Source organism: Xiphophorus couchianus, chromosome 23, assembly GCF_001444195.1.
Source record: "Xiphophorus couchianus chromosome 23, X_couchianus-1.0, whole genome shotgun sequence".
Lineage (NCBI taxonomy): Eukaryota > Metazoa > Chordata > Actinopteri > Cyprinodontiformes > Poeciliidae > Xiphophorus > Xiphophorus couchianus.
Genome location: NC_040250.1, coordinates 24,312,069 through 24,332,726, shown reverse-complemented (window position 1 = coordinate 24,332,726; position 20,658 = coordinate 24,312,069). Strand labels below are relative to the sequence as shown.

Here is a 20,658-nt window from a genome sequence, read left to right as displayed (position 1 = left end):
TACCACAAATGGTTTCAGAACGGGGAAGTGGAAAGGAATGTTGTTATTGAATATTTTGTCTGCGACAGACTGGCGACCTGTCCAGGGTGAACCCGCCTCTCGCCCGGAACGTTAGCTGGAGATAAACACCAGCACCTCCCGACCCACTAGGGACCAGGGTGTTAGAAAATGGATGGATGGATGGATGAATATTTTGTCCTAAAATTATGGACATCTCCTCCTCTCTGATAGGATCTGCAGCAGATTTGAGTTACATCTTCTTTCAGCCTTTACCAAAAAAAAAAAAACAGAGATTGTGTGCTGCCAAACACTTGTGTTAACAAAGGAGAAAGAAAATATTAGATCAGGATAGATTTCCATAAACAACACAAACACAGAGGAGGCTCTACCGAAAGGTAAAGAGACTATGGGGGAAGCAGGTAACCCAGACAAGCAAGGAGCGTGTGTGTGTGTGTGTGTGTGTGTGTGAGTTGAGGATGTGTGTGTGGCTGGCGGCTGAGAGAGAGACGTGTGTGCATGCATTAAAATCGGGGATTTTCTTGTCAGAGTAGCAGGGTTGGGGATTAGTTTAGGATCTGACTGAGATGTATGAGGGGAGGGCTGATGACTTTAGCCACATAAAGAGTTGACTGGGCAAATGTGGGCACATACATCAATATCAGTGGCGAACACATTATAGAGACGCCTAGCAGGATAAAACACACACAGGCGCAGAGAGGAGACAACTGTGGAGGTTTTATTTCTTTATGCATCACCGGAGAGAAGGAAATTAATATCAGTGTATTGAAACCGTTCCTGTGGAGGATCTTTATGCTTCCCTTAACTCCAGATTCAAACGGCAAAATAGACGCAAGTGACACACACACCCACACACACCCCGGTGAAAGACAGGCTCTAAAATAACCTCTGTTCCAGCTGGTGGACTGCTGAGGCTCCTGCTGGGTTGTTTTAATGGGGAAAATTAGCCAAGCAGAAAGGTGGATCCTGTTTGTTATGCTCCACTGTCCCCCTTCCACGCAGCCGGCCAAGGAGGCATCTTCTGTTGTCCTCTCTCTCTCTCTCTGTCTGCGTGTGTGTGTGTGTCTCCCTGAGCTTCCCTGACACTGTGTATCTCCACCAGCTGCTGCTGCCTTCCTACATCCCGCTCCTCCTGCCTCCCATCCTCTGCCATCCAGGCACAGATATACACACACACACACACACACACTTCCACATACCAGAGGCAAAGCTGATCACAAATACACCCTCACCTTTGGTCTAAAGCGCCCAAAACTCGCAGAAGGAGTCGCTTTTTTGCTATTCTACGGCGGCCGACGCGTAAAGCTAGAGCAAAAAGGCCAAAGCGAGGAGGCGACGAGGGGGGGAAAAAAGAGGAAGTAAAAGAAAGAAAATAAAAAAGAAAAGCCAGACGAGATGCGCGCCTGATGTGGGAATTCGAGTAAACAGGCAGAGGAGAGACAAGAGAGAGAGCGAGAGAGAGGTGAGGATGTGAGCGTTGAGATGAGGATATACAGAGGGGTGAAAAGCATCTTTGTTCTGGATGCCCTTGAGACAGCTGACATAGCTTCAATAAGACCTTCTTTCATAGCCAAGGAGACAGAGTCGGAGCCAGAGAGAGGGGAAGCCAGAGAGCGCGGGGCTCAGTCCTGCTACACTCCTTGTTGGTCACATTACAGATAGCAACAGTCACTTTGTCTCAGAGGAAGCTCTTGTTTTTTCAAAATCATTTCTCCTTCTCCTGCCGGTGCGTCCTTTAGCCGCATTAGCATTATCATTGAAGGCAATGACATCACCGGTAGCAACCCCCCGACGAGCCCAAAGAAAGAGTGCTTCAGAGATGCAAATATACACACAGGGAACCGTAAGGAGAAGTACAAAACCTGCCCCAGGTGTGGAATATAAAACGTTTCTGTTTATGTTGGGTCAGGATTAGTTCCTGTAGCAGGTTAGAGTTAGTGAAAACAGAGCTTTTTAAACATCTGGACCTCAACAAGGACCTGAGTTTGAGTTGAAGTGGATCAGAACTGTCTGAGTTTGGTTTTATTAAAATCGTCCCAAAACTGAGTTGAAACTCTTCCAACACTAACATTTCCTAAATCTTTTTAAAACATAAAGAGGAAGAACAAATGCTTTGACAAAATTTAAAAAGTAATGATTCTAATGTATTCAGCCAACTTGAGTCAATCATTTTTATTATGTGAAATCGACTTTTTTTGATGATATAATGTTGTTAAAGGGTTAATGGAGGAGCCATGTTGTGACGACTTCCTGAAGGCGGAGTTTCAGACAGAGCAGAAGCTTCTTAAAGAGACAGAGGCCCAAATTCAAAGAGTTAAATTAAGAAGTCAAATTTCTTCCAAGTCATATTTCAGACAACATTTTTATAACAAGTGAAGTTAACATAGTTACTTGACTGCAATAAAATGGCACTATGTGCCTGGAAAACACGCAGTATTGCCCTTTAAAAATACCTTTACTAAAGGGGGATATACAGTTGCAGATTTCTGGGCGTATTTTTCTGTTAGTCTTTCCAAACTAGGTTAAAGTTCAGTCGTTTTGAATAGAGATTTTGAAGTCTTGCCACAGATTTTTAAAATTGTATTCAGGTCAGGACTTTGGCTAAGCACATTCTGTACACATCCTGTAGACATGCTTCATTCTCAGCCGTTCCATTAAAGCTCTGGCTGTTTGTTGTCGGGCCCAGTCTCTGTCCTTTGCACCCTCTGACAGGTTTTTATTTAGGATTGACCCTTTGTTATAGCTCCACCCATCTTCCCATTAAGTCTGTCCGGCTTCTTTTTTTTTTTGAAATACCCTTTTTTTAAGTAAATGGAGAGCATTCCAAAGCATAATGCTGCCAGCGCCATGTTTCACTGTGGGGACGGAGCGCTCAGGGTGACGTGCCACACATAGCATTTTGAATGCAGGTGAAAAAGTTAATATTTGAACTGATCTGATCATCTTGTTCCGCCTGTTCTTCTGTCTCCCCCAGGCTGGCGGCAAACTGGTTTCTTACGGCTTTCTTCCACCAGCTGCCCTCCTCCTGTTTGGTTTGAAAGTGTGACTGAGAGATGTGATTCAGGGAGTTTTCCCCTCCTGAGCCGTAGATTCCTGCTGCTCCTCCAGAGTTTCCGTGGGCCTCTCTTCTCGGCTGCTTCTCTGGGTAAATAAAATAAGTAATAAGAAAAGGGTTCTCCTGGAACAAACCGTATTTCTGTGGTCATGTACTTTTAAAAAAAGAAGCAATCAGATGTCATAATAACAGCAATATCTATCAACTGAGATCCAAGCTGAGAAGAAGCACAGCTGATCGAGCGTATCAGTGACATTACATTCTCTAAACATGAGTGTCATGTTGGAGTCATTGCTTTGAAATCTGTGTTGGAGATCTCGTATATGTGCAGGTGCTGTCTGAGTCCGACGGTTCCAACATGTGATTGTATAAGGGCAACTTCTCTGACCAATCAGTGACTCCCATAAAAGTAAAAGAAAAAAGATCTGATCAACAGCTCATGGCGTGCAGAGCAAATTCCAACTCTACACCTTGATGAACATCGGGCAGTGAAATGACAACAAAGAAGAAGAAGAAAATTGAACCACTGAAATAACATAAACTTAATGGTAGTTGTATTTATTTGTTTGTAGAAGATTTTTAGAAAATTAAACAATAATAAAAATACATGTATAGTAATATTTTTATTATTATTATTATTACACCACAGCTACTTTAACCTCCACAGAAGAGACAGAATGAGCAGTGGCGTCCCCAAGATGAGTCCTGGGGGGCCATGGCCCCCTTTTTAAACATGCTGACCACTCAGCTAACCCCCACACCTCCATTCACATCATGAAAAGACATACAGAGTAACCTGTGCCATAAATGTATAGTAAATAACATGATGTATTATAATTATTATTATCTTTTATTATTTTCTTTTGCTGTACCTCCCAAAACGTCTTTACTGTCCTGGTCTGATCACCTTTATGAACATTTTCCACTGAGAATGATGGTCAGTCACAAATGATTTGTATACATTGTATACTTTTTGTCGTTTTGCACAGCTACTGAGGAATAAACCCAAACCCGAATAAGCCTGTACGGTCCATAATAATTATTTACTATTGGATATAGATAACGCTATCGGTTCAGAATTATCAGTAAAATGTGCCGAGCCAGAACATTTCCATGATTTGTCCCTGATTAACCCTAATGTGAACACTGAGCAGCAACAGCAACTAACCATTATCTCTGCATCATTAGGTCCACATTTAATCACCTCCTTGAGTTTAAAAAAAAAAAAAAGTACACTGAGCTCTTCCTCAGTACTTTCTTCATTATTAAAGTACCATGTCATGTCTTTCCTGCATTTAAATTTACTATGCTTTTTAATCATGCTTTTTTATTGTAGCCAGTAATTAGACTTTGAACTAATTTCTGTTGAAGGAAGTCAGAGACGTCAGGACTGGAAACAGACATTTTATTTGTTGTTTTCAGAACATATCTGCTATAAATTCAGTTCGGGTTATTTTTTCCTTCACATCAGAGACACAACGACAATCGAATGAAAATCATCAGGTTTGAGGGAGACGTCTTGTCCATCAGAAGTCGTCGTGCTAATAAAATGCTACTTTAAATGCTTATGATGGGGTTGCCATGTGAACACTAGTTATTTGTGTCCAGCTTTGTGTGATTTCATCTCAGCATTAGTCCTGCTGCTCTCTGAAAGTCCTGGAGGTTTTTAAGATAAAATGAGTGAAGAAGGAAATCGCCTTATTCTGTTTAAGGAAGCATAACAGAGATACTTCTAGTTTTTACCCCATTAGTGCCCTGCCTGTTTGCCCACTTTTTGTCACATCCTGTATCACAGATACATATCAGCGTTTGCGCCCACACACTCACACACACACACACTCACACACGCACCCTTTGGAAATCTGAGAGTGTGTTGGTCTCTCTTCCTCTGTACCCAGAGTTCCTGGCCCTGGGGGGGTGGAGAGTCTCTTCACCCGTCTTACACGTCCAACCCAAACACACAGGAACCCACACACACACAAACACACACACTGGCAGCAGACCACATCACAGGGGGTCCATTCCTCCCAAAGTCCACAGGTCTCTGGACAAACATATTATTCTGGATGAAATGTTTCCCGTATTTGTTATTCTTTGCTCCGAGACTCCAGGTGGAATTGGTACGAAACCAAAAATCATACACGCACAATTCTTTGAAAGAAAGGGGGGAATGTTCCAAGTGGAGGTGGAGGGGAATGAGAATTCCCTTTCGGAGCGAGACCTTGTAACAACATTTGTGCAGATCTCTTGCGATCGGCCCAGATTCTTCCCTCTGCATCCAACAAAGGCCGGGCTGTGTTGCAGGGAAGCGGATCTCGGTCGTCGGAGCACCGCTCGCCGTCCCCAAAAACCAGGAAGCGCTCTGATTCCGATCCAGTCGGTCCGAGAGGCGCTGGTCTTCACGGGGTGTGTGAGAGCGCTTCGCTGTTAGCTGCCTTAGCTTGGATGGAGATAGAAAGTGACGGCTGAGCAGCGGCTTCCAGTTGACATGAAAGAGTTCGGAGGCAGACGGCGATGATGGCGGTGTCTTGCTCACTTATGCAATTACATTCAAATTGCTGCCAGAGCTTCTAACCCTGACTGGGGGCCGCGCCGGGGCCCCGGAGGGAAGCAGGCGGAGAGGTGATGATGTGTGCTGGGAGATCACACGCTGCCCACCTGTACCTCCAATGGCAGACGGGTGGATGCTGGGCGGATGCAGGGACGCAGCCATGTCTTTCCTGTAGGTGTAGATGTTGTAGCACCTGCAGCTACAGCACAAGACAACAGTGTCCTTTCATTTTACTAGTAACTTAAGCTAACCTGAATACTTACTAGCCTCCTCTTGGTAGACTGAAATAACTAACCTAAAGTCTGTCAACCACTTTGAAAAGTTTTTCCATCCCTACTACGTCTTTATCTTTGTCCCTCGCCCGTTGTTTTGGTTTAGCTCCCAGTCATCAGATGACAACAAAATCCAAATGAATCTCGTCACTAACGCAGCGCATGTAGCGCATACCCACCTTTTTGCGCCTGTGGATGGATGGGAATGAAAAAAGTATTCATTCCCCCATTTTTTTTTTTTTTACATTGTCTCAAACTAAACCCATAAACCTTTGTGTATTTATTGGGATTCTATTAGACAAGCCAACATAAAACATAGCTCTTAATTGTGGCATGAATGGTTTTCTTTTTCTTTTTCTTTTTGGAAATGAGAATCTGAAATATGTGCTGTGTAGACGATCTGATCCCCAATCCATGATATCGTCACCTTCCTAAAATAATAGCCTGAGTCATTGTTTTTGCCCCAAAAAGAACAACAACAAAAAACACTTTTGACAAAAAGTGACTTCAGACATTTATTTTAGGAAGGTGATGTTATGAAAATGGAAAGAATACATTCCAGTGCAAGACTACCAAGACATTGTCATCCACCTAAGCAACACTGGAGGAGCTGCAGGGATCCATTGCTCAGGTGAGAGGATATGTTATAATTGACAGCTGTTAATTGTGCAGTACACAACTGTGGCGTTCATGGCAAGAAGACAGCCATTCTTAAAGGGACAGTATTATGCATGTTCCAGGCACATTGTGCCGTTTTGCAACACAATCCAGTAACTCACCTTCAGTTGTTATAAAAGTGCTGCAAATGTCAAACGTGACTTGAACGAAATTTGACTTTTGCAATTTGCCGCTTTGAAATTGGGCTTCTGTTTCTTTAAGAAGCTCCCACTCTTCCCGACAGTGCGTCCTCGCAACAACGTTTCTCCGTTATGCCGTTTGCAACAGCTTTTAGGAGCGTCGGAGTGAGAAGTAGAAGTGAACCCAGCAGACTCGCAGTCCCAACAGGCGTTTGCTAATTGCTGCTGCTGCTAGTCTGGAGGGGCCTGAGCGGGGAAGACGCTTCAGGGAATCCTGAATGATTCAAGGATTTCTCAGACATGCAGGAAATCTTCAAGGCAACACTCCAGGTATGTTTGTGATGATGGAATAGCATTATAACATGATCAAGAAAGAAGATTTGACATAACACACAGCCCCTTTAACAGAATGCCAGAAGAAGTCCCGTTAGCAATTTGTAGGAGACAGAAATACAAGTGGAAGACGGTTCTCTGGTTAGACAAGACAAATATTAACTATTTTAGCCTGCATGCAGAGATAAGATGGATTATGCAAAACACATGGCAGTTCTAAGAAATTCAGGCTGCGAGAGACTTTAAGACTTGAGCAGAGGTTCACATTCCAGCAAAACAGCAGCTCTACACATAAACCCAGAGCTAGCAAGGATTGGTCTAGACCAGAGCGTGTTGACAGAATAGAGCGGCCCAATCAAAGCCAAGACCTTAGTCTAACTGGACAGACATTAAAACCTGCTGTTAACAGGTGCTCTCAGGGCAAGGTGAGCTTGGGCTTTTTTTTAATTTGTACATTTTTTAAATGTTTTTTTTGGCAAAGAAATTTCACTGTGCCAAAGCACATCCCAACGCTCCAACTGCATCAAAAGGAACATCTACAAAGTATTGACTCAAAGAGCAGCTGAATGCAAATGTGAGACCGACTTTTCATTTTTTCCCTTTATGAAAAACGTGCATTATTTCCCAGTGTTAAAATCCCAGTGAAACACAGTGAAGTACGGGGGCTTTTAAAGAGACACATGCCGCATTTTCCAAGTTTGAACCAATGGGATGAAGTCCCTCTGTTAGCAGTCACCACACAATCCAGTCACAAGTATGACAGGATCTGATGCTCCCCGCATACTAATCCCCGCAAACCTGCAACACGGACTTATTTTATTTCCCTGCGACGTGTTTGTTTTCATAAACCAGCCTCTCCACCCACACCTCCCCCTACATCCCCAACTTTTTTTTAACGTCTCTCTCATCGGACTCCCCCCCCCCCTCACACACACACACACAGACACAGACACACCTCCCCCGGAGACGCTTCTCGCGCGTGACCGGGGTCGGGGAGCTTGCGCGCCGAGACTCAGCCCCGAATTAGAGGCGAAACAAAACGCAACTTATTCCGCTTCAAAGCGACGAGACGGCAGAAAACCCCGAAGGTTTCGCGACGCCGACGTGAGACGCGTCTCGTCGTGGACTCTTGCTGCTGTATATTGAACATAACGCGGCTTAAGAAGCAGTCTGCTGGTGTAATTCATCATCCTTACCAGGCATTAGGAAGATGCGACGTGATTGGAGGGAGGGAGGAAAAGCAACGCGCTTGCACAGCTCGGTATTCAGCCGAGGACTTTCTAAAGTGTAGAGGGGGGCACCGGGGTCACGAGGTGTGTGTGTGTGTGTGTGTGCCTGAGCATTTTATGAGCGTGTTTTTCTGCGTGCGTGAGTATGTGTGTGTGTGTGTGTGTGTGTGTGTGTGTGTAAGAGAGATGGCAGCATCACCAGTCCTCCAGGGCTCAGCAGGCTAATTAATAATGAATCCCAGAGAGTCTGTGTTTGAAATGCAGATGTGCAACTGCCAGCTCCGCCTGCTCCTTCAGAGGGACCTGTCTGTGTGTGTGTGTTGGTGTGTGTGTGTGTGTGTGTGTGTGTTGGTGTGTGTGTGTGTGTGTATGTGGGTGGGTTTGTGTGCTCCACAGGGGGAAAGTATGTCAGCTGGTTGTTTAGCAGTGGCAGAGAACTTGCTCACATCCTGCACAAAACTTGCGGGGGCCATTCATTAAACATCGACCACACTTTTGACTTCTGAACGAGATTTCTCCAGGAGGAAAGCCGATTTCATGTGGGACGTTTTTGCAACAACTTTGGCCTCTTTTTCTTCTTCATTTGGCTCCGAGGTGCCATCGGAGGCCTCGGCGACGAGCCTCTTCTCAAACTCGGCAGAGGAGGAGGAGGTGTGTGTGTGTGTGAGGAGGAGGTGTGTGTGTGTGTGAGGAGGAGGTGTGTGTGTGTGGGGGGGGGGGGGGGGGAGGGTTAGAGGTGCTGAAGAGCTCACGTCATGCTTCTCTACGTTTTTTCCCCCCCTCTTCAGTGATCTCTGTGCAGGAGGCTCCGGGTTTATGTGAGCGGTTTGAAATTTAACAGATGGTAAACTTTTATGTCCTTTTTTTTGTTGTTGTTAAAACCAACATGGCTCCTTTCTGTGACCCTGTAACAGCACCAGCCTCTGCTGCCGGCAGCACCTGTAACACAGTGAAACACACACACACCAGCAGTGAATATCCCTCGAATCTCAGGCGTTTCAGTTCCTCACAGATTAAAACAACCTCACTTTCCCAACATTTGGTTTTGTTCTCTGAGTGTAAAACCTGGACAGACTCTGCGGTGACCCCTGTAATCTTTCCTCTTACAACATTTAAAACCCCAAAATAATTTGATGCTGGAATTTGCATTACAACTGGGATGCTAAGTTGCCTTACATTAAAGCTTTAAGGTGCTTTTCAACTCAATCCCAGACTGTTTTAATAACTAATCTAACATCATTTGGGTCTTAATTTGACTGAGTGTCTAAACTTTATCTGTGGAGCTGTTTTATTTTTTTATGCTGCTTGATAAAATGGCTAATGTCCCTCAGGTAAAGCTAATAAAACATCAGCAAGCTTTATGGTGTAAATCATGAGAACTTTTTTATTGTTATTATTGTATTGTAACTTTAGGTAATTTGCCTTTTGGGTTATGAAGAATTTAAAACCTTTGTTTTTAATTGTAATTTTAAAAGTGGACAAAATGTTCAGGCAGACATTTCTCCTCATTTGGAAGATGTTCGGCAAACATCACATTTATTAAAGATTATTTTCCTGTGGGTTTTAGTTGATGGTTTCTTACTATTTTCATTTCTTTTCATGTTTTATTTTCTATTGTGTATTTTGGCTTTTTTTGCTATATTTTATTTCATACACTTTTAGTTCTGCTTTCTTTGCTTTAAGAGGTTTTATTTAGTTTTTTTTTTAGTTTTGCTGTTTTGTTATTTCCTTTTATCTTTAGTGTTCACTTACTTTTTCTATTTTATTCAAATTTTCTGTTTTGCCTTTAATTTTTTTTTTTTTTTTGTTTCTTTCTTTTAATTGTTTCTTAAACTTTTATCCTTCTGTAAAACCCCACAGGTTTCATTCACAAACAAGCAAAACTTATGTCTTAAAGTAGGTTGAAAAAAGTACTTTCAGACACTCTCAGACCTAAATCCTGCTATGCTGAAGGAAACGCCCTCCGTATAAGTTATATTTCACGTATCTGGCCTTTATTAAGCTCTACTTAAGCCTTCCCTCAGAAGTACGTGAAATTTTCTAACGCCATCATTAGATATAACAGAGCAGAAAAATTAAAAAATGAAAGGAAATACCTCAAACTACAGAAGAGAAAGTTGTGTACATTCATTTCTTCGTGACTACAAGTGAAACTGGACGTGTGTAAAATCCTACGCACATCCACACAAGCGCCTGACCTCTGCAAAGCCTGCAGAGTGTGGCAGTGCAGGGTAAACAAACGCAGCCGCTCTCATGCATTACACAGCCGCCGCACAGTCACTCTCTGGTCAGTCCAGCCCTCGCAGCCTCGGACGGACACACTGACGTGCGCATAAAGAAGGAGCAGATGGGACTTTTGTGCTCGACACGTCGCTCCTCAGCACTTTAAAACGGCGTTTTAGAATCGGGCTAATCACAAAAACAAACAGCTTGTCACAGAGAACGACGTGAGGCCGGGGCTCGTCCTTGTCTGGACATGCTGGAGCTGTCCTTTATTAGCGACGTCACGGGTTAATGGGAGTATCGATTTTTCTGTCTGGCAGCCTGCAGAACAACTTAGTTCAGACTGAGAGATGACAAAGGCGCCCTTTTCTTTTCTTTTCTTTCTTTTTTCATTTTCAAAAGACAAAAACAAAACATCTACGTATTTATTTTGGGAGGGAAAGGGTTGTTGTTTCTCCAGTTTACTCACTGTGGGTCAGGGGGGAAAGAATAGCAATTATAATACCCTTTGTGTCCAATGCATGTGAATAAATAAATAAATATGTGGCCTTGCTTTGTTGGCAGCATGGGGCAGATTTTAGGCTCCTTGGGGGAAAGTTTCCAGAAAGGTCACGACACTGAAAGTGACAGGTCCCGCCCCGAGGCCCAAGGCGCTCTCAATAGCAGACTAAAGCCTGATTTATCTGGGAGCCGCAGCACCGAGCTGGAAGCTGCAGGGTGGAACATCAAAACCATAAAAAAAAACAAAAAAAAACAAATGAAGCACAAAACGCCCAGCCGAATTTAGATCGGCGCTTCAATTTGTGTAATAAACAACTCATTTTAATCTTCATTCAAAAAGGAGAGGGGTGGGGTGATAAAAAAAAAAGCTGAACCTCAGTGTGGATTCTCTGAGGAACAAACACTGGAAGTTTGAGATATTAACACAAACCAACATTCTCATGTTTACATTTTTACATACGCTGTATGTGAGGTTTTCTGAAGGTCTGGGCTCAGTCATTTCAATTTCCTGACAGAATATTAAAGAACTGCAGCCAAGAGGCAATTTAACTTGACAAATTCTAAAAAAAAAAAAAAATACTTAATAATTATGGCGAAACAATTAATCTAAAGCTCTAATTAATCTTTATCGTGTTAATGGAGGTATTAATTAAAAGGCTGGTAGCATTGAGTCTCACTCTGTAAGAAACAGAGGTTATTAAATATTAACTATTACTGTTTTTTAAAAACTTTTTATAAAAGAATATCAGTAATAACTATGTTTCAGTCATTTTAGTTACAAATCCCAACTAAAGATGGCGCTTCTATCAGCTGCCACTGGTCTTGTTTTCAGAGTTTTATGTTTATGTTGATTTTATTAAGGATGAATACAGCAATAAAATAGTTTTAAGACTTTAAAAAAAAAAGAGTTTTAAGTTTCTGTATTGGGGCAAGAATTTAAGTTTGAGTTCAGGTTTAGCTAGCTTCACGGCAGTTATAATGCTAAAGCGAAACTAGCTAAAAAAATTTTAAAAAAAGATTTCTTACAGTTGTAGTAGCCGTTTAAATTATTGTTGATTTAAATCAAGCACATTAGGTTTTAAATGTAATATTCAAAGATGGTTGAAATTTGACATTAACCACAGACGCATTTTGATTAGAATTCAAATAAAGACGTTTTGCCGATCAGCTGTTAGCCCATTTCGTTGGTCTCCCACCGAGAACAGCGAAGCTAATGTGTTCAGTTTAGTAATGAATTCATCAAGTCAGCAGCAGCTGAGAAGCATCATGAGGCTTGTGGTGGAGGAAGTTTCTGCGTGGGACCCAGACTTTAAGTCTGCGCCGAGCTTTAGCGGAGTTAGCGAAAGCGCTAATGCTAATGTCAAGCTAGCTAGCAATTTGGACTCCTGAAAAATAAATAAATACATTTTTAAGTTTGTTACTTATTGAGTAACGTTTAATATGGCAGTCACAAGATACTTCATTTTTTTATTGGTTACTTTTAATACAGGATTTTAGGAAAACAAAACAAACTACAGAAGCCGGAGGATTCAACGTAGTGGTGTGAGTTAAACTGACTATGCCCATTAATCATCTTTATTTGGTTTTACTCCACAGTTATTTTGTAGCGTAAGAGTTGTTGCTTGATTTTTGTATTATTATTATTATTTGTTTTCTAAAACTGAAACGGATGAAAATTGCCATTTTAGTTTAGATAAAGAAAATAAGACAGAACTTAATTTTAGTCAAATGAGCTCAATAATGGCTTTTAGCTTTGACGTGAATTAATCTTGTTAGTAAAGTAGCTGTTTTAAAACTGTTTAGAATTTAATTTTATTTTATTTATAAGTCTTTCCAATGTTAAGCTTAGCTGATCAATACTGATTAGAATCTGGCCAAAGGAAACCGTATCCAAATTGCCCAACGCCTGTCGTTGCGCTTACCAGTTAATTCTAGCATATTTGCTGCATTAACAGATCTGATCTCGTCCTTTAGTTTTAGACGAACGCCGGTGGTTTTTACTGCTGACTGGTCCGGTTTATTTTTCTCCCCTCCCGCAAATAAACTGCAAAAAAAAAACAAAAAACGCCCGAGTCACAAGACAATCGTTTAAAAATTCACCCTCGGCCGCCAGACAAACACAAACAACAACAACAACAACAAAAAACGTGATAAACAAGCGCGAACAAGCGTCTGCACAAAGGCGAAATTAAAGAAATGATAGCTCATTAGTTTCAGTTGTTCGCCAGTAATGTGCACCTTGTATGGAGAGGAGGCTGCAAGTGTAGCGGGGCTGGCTCGGGTTATCTGTGAATGGGCCCTTTATTGGAGGCGCCGAGCGGGGATTTGCCTTTTATTCGCCTCGCTATGGAAACGCGCTCGGCGGCAGAAAAATGTCGACGCGAATAAAAGGGAGTCGGCACAAGGAGCGTTTCTAGAGAAGCATCTGTTACACTCAGAAACTTAGACTATGGAGAGAGAAACAACCCCCCACCCCCACCTCTCTCTCTCTCTCTCTCTCTCTCTCTCTCTCTTTCTCTCTCAATCCAAGTCCCGCTTTATGCGCCACAGCAAACACATGTAGGCAAATTTATATTTGGGAAATAAAAGACGCAAACATGGGATCCCTTCCCTCCCCTAATTCTTCCGTGTTGAAATGTCTAATTTGAGCGGTTGAGATCAAACGATTTAGTGCGCGTATATTTTAATCCATTTTCAAAACTCAACTCGCTGAGGCGTGTCATTTCACACGACATGAAAATGTGGGTCCCTCATTGAGAAACTGCTGCCATCAATTGTGCTGCAAGTTCACAACAAACGCCGCCACTTCTTCTTCTTCTTCTTCTTCTTCTTTTTTTCATCCCATAATGATTCAAACGAAGCAACCCGGCTCACCAAATCTAGGCCAGTGGAACACCATCGCCTTTCACATCAAATATTCAGCCACTTTTAGCCGAAATTCAAAGAGAATGGCTGTAAAGAATCCAGGCGCAGCTCCACGCAGGAATTCGCCCAGGAACAAAACAAACATATCCATACGATTTTCTTTCTTTCTTTTCTTTTTAATTTCCCACCCATCTACTTGGACAAGTTTACAGGCTGCATTATTCATCCTCCTCTCTCCCTCCGTCACTCCGAGGCCCCGTCCTCCCTCCAGCGGGCCGGCCTGCACTCCCGCCCGGGTCAGCCAGCTCACCTGCTCCGGCCTCTTTTCTCTCTCCCCCCCCGCCTCGGTCTCAGCCTCGGTTCTCCGTCAGCGCAGCTTGTGCCTCTCTCTCCGCTCTTCTAATGACTTTCTGGTCGCCGCTGCAGCCTTCTTTTTATTTCTTCTAAATGTATGAAAATGTATGCAAATGTAAATCAAGCTTAAACCTGGGAGCTGGAGCAATATGTTTAATGGAATTTCAAACCAATAAGGGGGACGGTGACGCAGCCGCCCGCTAATGGCAAATGCAATCACGCAGCTGTATTATCTGGAAGATATGCAAAAGTGATGCATAATAACTGCGAGGGACTCAGCTTAAGTGACTATACAACTTGCTGAATTCTTTACGCGGCGATCGCTGAATACATCTACGGAAATGTCTTCTATCGTTTATCGTGATATATATATATATATATATATATATATATATTTGATTTATCGTTGTTACTATAAATTCCGATTCTGTTTTTTTTCTTGTCTTTTTAAACTCACACTGCAGTTTGTCAAGGTTGTCTTCAATGAGAGCATCAACAAATATCAACACAATTTGAAACTAGATTCAATGCGGCTACTGGCCGGAGCTCAGTGATATAAGTCGCTTCTTCGTGTGACTGGTGTCCCACGGAATTGCTTCACAAATGGATGTTTTTCAGGAACAGTGTTTGTGCTCGTGGGGCTTTGATTGCCACGTGGAACCGCCTTTCACCGTAATTACAGCTGCAAGTCTTCTGGGGGTTCGCCGGCGTTTAGAGGCCGACATTAATGCCCATGTCTCCTCTGCAACGCGGCCATCATGTCGGATGAAAAGTGTCTGTAAACATACATTGTTGAAATATTGCCAAGGATTCTTAAATTGGAATCTCGACCAGGATTCGACTGGTCCCTTCTAACGGATTCTTTTTTTTTTTTTTTTTTAAATTAATCCAAACTGGCAGCTTTGGCTGTGTAGGTTTTAAAACGTTTGTGCTGCTGGAAGGTGGATGTCAGCCACAGTGTCGAGTCTGCACAGACGATTTTGTGCTTGACTCCATCTGTTTCCTCTTCACCTCTCACTGTCCTTAAGGAAGAACAGCCTCCCCACAGCATGATGCCGCTTCCACCATGTTTTACAGTCTGGACGTATCGATCAGGATGACTCTTCTGATGGATTCTGTGGATCTCCGAAGCTTCTCCAGAGTTTTATCATTGACTGCCTTTTTGATCAATACTTATTTGTTGATGAGCAATGGTGCCCATGCTTTTTCCTTTCGCTCTTTAAAATAAGGGTCAAGTTTTTAACCCGATTCTCCTTTTGCCTTCATCGTCACATTGTGAACAAATTAGGTGACTTTTATTCAGGGGTGTTAGAGTAAAAGGGGCTGTTACAAAACAAAAACCACACACCACACTTTGTTTTTATTTGCAAAGACGAGCAGAAAGGATTTAATATTCTTGAGAAACTAAATCTCAACAATATTGAGATCTAATTTCTCAATATTAAATAGAGTTATATTTTTTGCAATGCGCTTCTGCAGTTTTTCCTCTCGCCAAAGTGACGAAGGTTTTCAAATGACCTGTGCGTAAAAGAATGCGTAAAGACGCGACTTTCCACCCAACACCTGATCATTCCTTTCCCTTGCTAAGTTAATAATTACCAGTGCGAACTGCTCTTAGTTTGATTGTATGCCTCTAATTTAAGTGCTGGCACGTCTAAGAAATGCCGTTGCGCTTTAATCCCTTTCTTCGCACGCGCTCAAGGGTGACGGGAGCAGCAATAAAGGCGCGCGTAAATCAGTTGGAAACTTTAATTAATAAACAGGAACCGCGCTCCAAGCTCCCATCACTCCGCAGCCAGACCCAGTCGACCGGTGCTGTGCGACACCACTTCCGGTCCGGCTGCCTCCGCGGTAACCCGAGCTCCGCTTCCAGAAGGCGGAGGCTCGGCAGAGTCTCGCGGCACGTCATTGGCGGAGACGCGTCGGCCGTCGGCGCGTGAGTGGCGGCGGAAGCTGTCAGTCAGTGCCAGGCTGCAGACGGGGCTCCGGAGAGAGGGAGATGTCAGAGGCTGAACCGCTGCCTCCATTCAGTATCATTAGTGGGGTTCAGCAGCCAGCATGGCCACAGCTGCCTCCAGCCCCTACACCCTGCTCAGCCCCAGCTCCATGATCCACGCGGACAGCCAGGCCATGCAGCCCGCGAGCCCCTACAGAGGCCACCAGAAGCTGATCCAGAGCGACTACCTGCAGAGCGTCCAGAGCAACGGGCACCCCCTCGGGCACCAATGGACGAGCAGCCTGTCGGAGGGCAGCCCCTGGTCCTCCATGGAGCAGCAGGACGTGAAGCCCGGCAGAGAGGACCTGCAGCTCGGCATCATCCATCACCGCTCCCCGCACGTCGCGCATCACTCCCCGCACCACAACAACCACGGGAGCCACCCGGGAGCCTGGGGCACCCCGGTGTCCCACAACTCCTCCATCACCAGCGGGCAGCAGATCAACATCTACTCCCAGACGGGCTTCACCGTCAACGGCATGCTGGACCACGGCGGCCTCACGCCGCCGGCCAACACGCAGGGCCAAGGCATGCACCCGGGCCTCAGGGACACGCTCAGCCCCGAGCACAGCGACCTCGGCGGGCACCACTGCCACGACCACTCGGACGAGGAGACGCCGACCTCGGACGAGCTGGAGCTCTTTGCCAAGCAGTTCAAGCAGAGGAGAATCAAGCTGGGCTTCACGCAGGCGGACGTGGGTCTGGCCCTGGGCACGCTCTACGGCAACGTGTTTTCCCAGACCACCATCTGCAGGTTCGAGGCCCTGCAGCTGAGCTTTAAGAACATGTGCAAACTAAAGCCACTGCTGAACAAGTGGCTGGAGGAGGCGGACTCGTCCACGGGCAGCTCCAGCAGCATAGACAAGATCGCAGCTCAGGGGAGGAAGCGGAAGAAGAGGACGTCCATCGAGGTGAGCGTGAAGGGGGTCCTGGAGACGCACTTCCTCAAGTGTCCCAAGCCGGCCGCGCAGGAGATCACGTCGCTCGCGGACTCGCTGCAGCTGGAGAAGGAGGTGGTGCGCGTGTGGTTCTGCAACCGGAGGCAAAAGGAGAAGCGGATGACGCCGCCCGGGGAGCCGCCGCCGCCGCACGAGGGACCCTATTCGCACAGCGGGAGCGCGGGGGACACGTCCTCGTGCCACGATCTCTGACCGCGCGAGGAGGAGGAGGAGGAGGAGGAGGACCCGCCCGGTTACGGACTCTGGAGCGAAGGGACGCGAGCGCGCTACAGGATGGTGGACCAGCTTCCGGCTGCCAGCCTCCGCCGCCTGTCCCGGTACAGACTCCCGCCGCTGCCGCCAGCACTGAATCCCAATAGGAAGAACAGAGAAACCCGCTCGGCCTTCGTCCTTTTTTCTAACTGTCACGAGGGCATTATTACATCACATTTCAGATCCTCTTTGGAGCTTCGCTTTGTTTCTTTTTTTTTTCTTCTCCATCACGGATATAAATACAAAATGTGCCTAATTATATACCTGCCAGCGCCTTTGGTTTGTGTCACCATTTCCCATCAGCTCTATAATAATTGCTAACATGGGAACTGATGTCTTATTTTTGACTTGTCCCCCCCCACCCTCCTCCACACGCACACACACACGCACACACACATGCTGTTTCATTTGGATGATCAGTGGCGTCAAACTAAAAAACAAAAGAATATATATAATTTTTCAGTTAACTGATTTTTTGCTCTTTTTTCTGTTTTACAGCAAACCTGTAATTATGTTTTTTTTTTCATATGCAAACATTACATCAGATGTAGTGATTCTGCAACATAAAAGCACTTGGAGGGTTATTCTTTTCTTAATTTTCGCCTCTCCCTCACATTCTCAACTATTTTTGAATTCGTTGTTTTGTCTTGTTTTGTTTTTTTTTTCTCTTCTCTTTATTCTGACCATAGAAACTGTGTGTGGACTCTGAAGACAAACAGAGCCGGGAATAATTCAGAAACATGGGTGTGGGGTTTGTTTGGGGAGGGGGCTTAACGACGCTGTACACCTGCCTATCATTTTACTGGACGACCAGAAACCCCCAAATTTTTTATAATCTCCAATACTCCTGTTATACTCGGTTCAGTATTTTTCTTCGACATTGTACAGTTTTATATATATATATAAATATATCTACACTTTTTGAGTCATTAATTTAAGCAAATTATTGTTAGTTTATTCATGCACTTAATTAGCAATGTTTTTGAAAGAAATAATAATAATAAAAAAAGCAAAGAAAGAAGAAGAAGAAGAAAAACAAACAGAAAACCAACCAGCCTATTTTCAGTAAGAGGAAACAGTTTGGGCGCTTTTATTCCAAAATTTCGATGACATCTCGAGTAATTATTTATTTTCAGTATAAAGCTTGTATTATGTTTTGAAATAAACAATGTATGTTGTAATAAACAATTTCCTGGTACAATTGTTTACTGTCTAAAGGAAAATTGGATGTCTAAGGAATTATTATTATTATTATTATTATTATTATTATTAAAGGCTGCGTCGCAGCTCTTGCCCCCATTGCTTCCCAGGAGGAGTTTAAAAATAATATCTGATCATCTTAATTCTCATCATGTAATAATAATGAGGCCATATTTATATTTACGGGCAACAATCAGAAGAAAGGAGTTGCTTTACTCACAGAGCGCTTTCGACTTTTGATTTTCTTGTATTAATATTATTTCAAGGATAAAATCAACGTGGCTTTTTTTCTATTTTCAAACCATGGAGTTCAGCATTTATTCCGAATTTAAAACCTGTCACAAAAATGTGTTACTATTATTATTATTATTGCTAGTAGGAGTAGCTTTTTTTGTATTTATAGTATGCAATCTGTACAGGAGTAACTTTACGAAATGTTTTTTTATTTTTTAATATTTAGAACGTCAAAAACGTTGGAAAAAAATATTATTATCCTCATTATTATTATTATTATTATTATTATTATTGCTGCTGCTGTTTGATTATGGGGGAAAAAATTCTATTTTCAAAAGACATTTGATCAAATATAATATAATTAAATACATATAAAGAAATTAGAAAATAATAATAATAAAAGCAATTAAGCAAAAATACGCCACAAAAATAAAAAAAATCTCAAGTGAAACAAATCAACTTGTTCCCAAATGATGTGGTCATTGTGATCTAATCCGGATCAATCCAGCCCACATGTCCCTACACACACACCCTTTAAGCCTCCTGCGTGTTAAAAGGTAAAGCCTTCACGTGACGAACAGCTGTAACATTTCGCGTGGGACCTCGGTCTGTCACAGCCAAATCTCACGCGCTCCTCTCTTACAGCTGAAACCTTATTGTCCGGCCCTCTGCCCTGCTCCAGCGGACATGCGTGATTTATCGCCGGGGCTGCTGGGCCTGACAGCAAAAGACACAATGACACACAAGCACACACACACACACACACACACACACACATATACACACACACACAATGAGAAGCAGATGAATCTCATTTCAAAGACTACAGCTGTGTATATAATTGGCCGTGCAAGGGCGAAACAGACAAGACAAAAAAAAAAAAAAAAAATCTCCATAAATAGATAAATAAACAAAGATGCCGCGACTAAAAATAATTCAGGGATGGCGTTGGGAAGAAGAAGTCGAGCCCAGTGGATGCGGGACTGTTTAAATCATTCAAAAATAGATCCGGAGGAGAGGAGAGGAAGAGGAGGAGGAGGGGGTGGTGAAGGAAGGAGAGAAAGAGGAAAGGAGAGGAGGAAAGGCGGAAGGGTGCTAGGCCTTGCCTTAAAATGGAGAGCCTGACTGGAATACTAATGCGTTTGAATTTATGCATCTCCTCAGTCTGCAGCCCTGAGAGGAGAGGGGGTGGGGGGCGGAGAGAGAGAGAGAGAGAGAGAGGGGGGGGGGGGGGGGGGGTAAGGGTGGAGGTGAAAGAGGGCGGTTATGTAGAAGAAGAGAAAAGTAAAAGCATGGCTGATTGATTCCATCCATCTGTTTTAGTCTGAAATAATCCCGGATTTCTCGGGGTGTGGACGGAGGAGGAGGCGAACCCGAAACAACATGACCCTGGAGGAGGGAGAGGAGGCAGAACCGAGGAAACGAGCAACACCGAGCCAAGGTTCCGGGGGGGCGGGGTGGACCGCAGCGTCCCTTCAGCCTCTTCCAGAAAGAGAAATTTAAAAAAAATAATCGAAACATTTTTTTTTTTTTTTTTTAAGTAACCAGCCCGCTCTGTGTGAATTATTCACCAGTTGGGTTGAGAGGAAGAAAAAAAAAAAAAAAAAAAGATTGATTGAGAGAACCGTGAGGAAAACAAGGAAACAGGTGAAAGGTGAAAGCGCACTTCAGAGGCGTCCAACGATAACCTTCAGCTAATTTTTCTGTTTTCTTTTTTTGTCGAAAATGCTTCAAGTTGTGTGACTCGGCGCTGCTCTCCAGCAGATAATTGAGCCCGAATCAGATGTTAAGTGACTGATGATCAGACAAGGACAGGAGC

At 43.7% G+C, this 20,658-nt stretch overlaps 1 protein-coding gene and 1 long non-coding RNA gene across 2 annotated transcripts; one reads left to right on the top strand and one right to left on the bottom strand.

Annotated features, from left to right (window-relative positions):
- Positions 1–4,461: 4,461 nt before the first annotated feature.
- Positions 4,462–14,449, bottom strand: LOC114138719 (uncharacterized). Its single transcript, XR_003594276.1, has 3 exons — positions 14,155–14,449; positions 8,223–9,194; positions 4,462–5,823 (listed from the first exon to the last, which is right to left on the bottom strand). It is a non-coding gene; the product is annotated as an uncharacterized LOC114138719 (long non-coding RNA).
- Positions 14,450–15,942: 1,493 nt separating this feature from the next.
- On the top strand, positions 15,943–18,611 carry LOC114138678 (POU domain, class 3, transcription factor 4). The gene has a single exon (XM_028008064.1). The coding sequence runs from the start codon at positions 16,257–16,259 to the stop codon at positions 17,343–17,345; it is 1,089 nt and encodes a 362-aa protein (XP_027863865.1). The 5' UTR covers positions 15,943–16,256; the 3' UTR covers positions 17,346–18,611.
- The last annotated feature ends 2,047 nt before the right edge of the window (positions 18,612–20,658 follow it).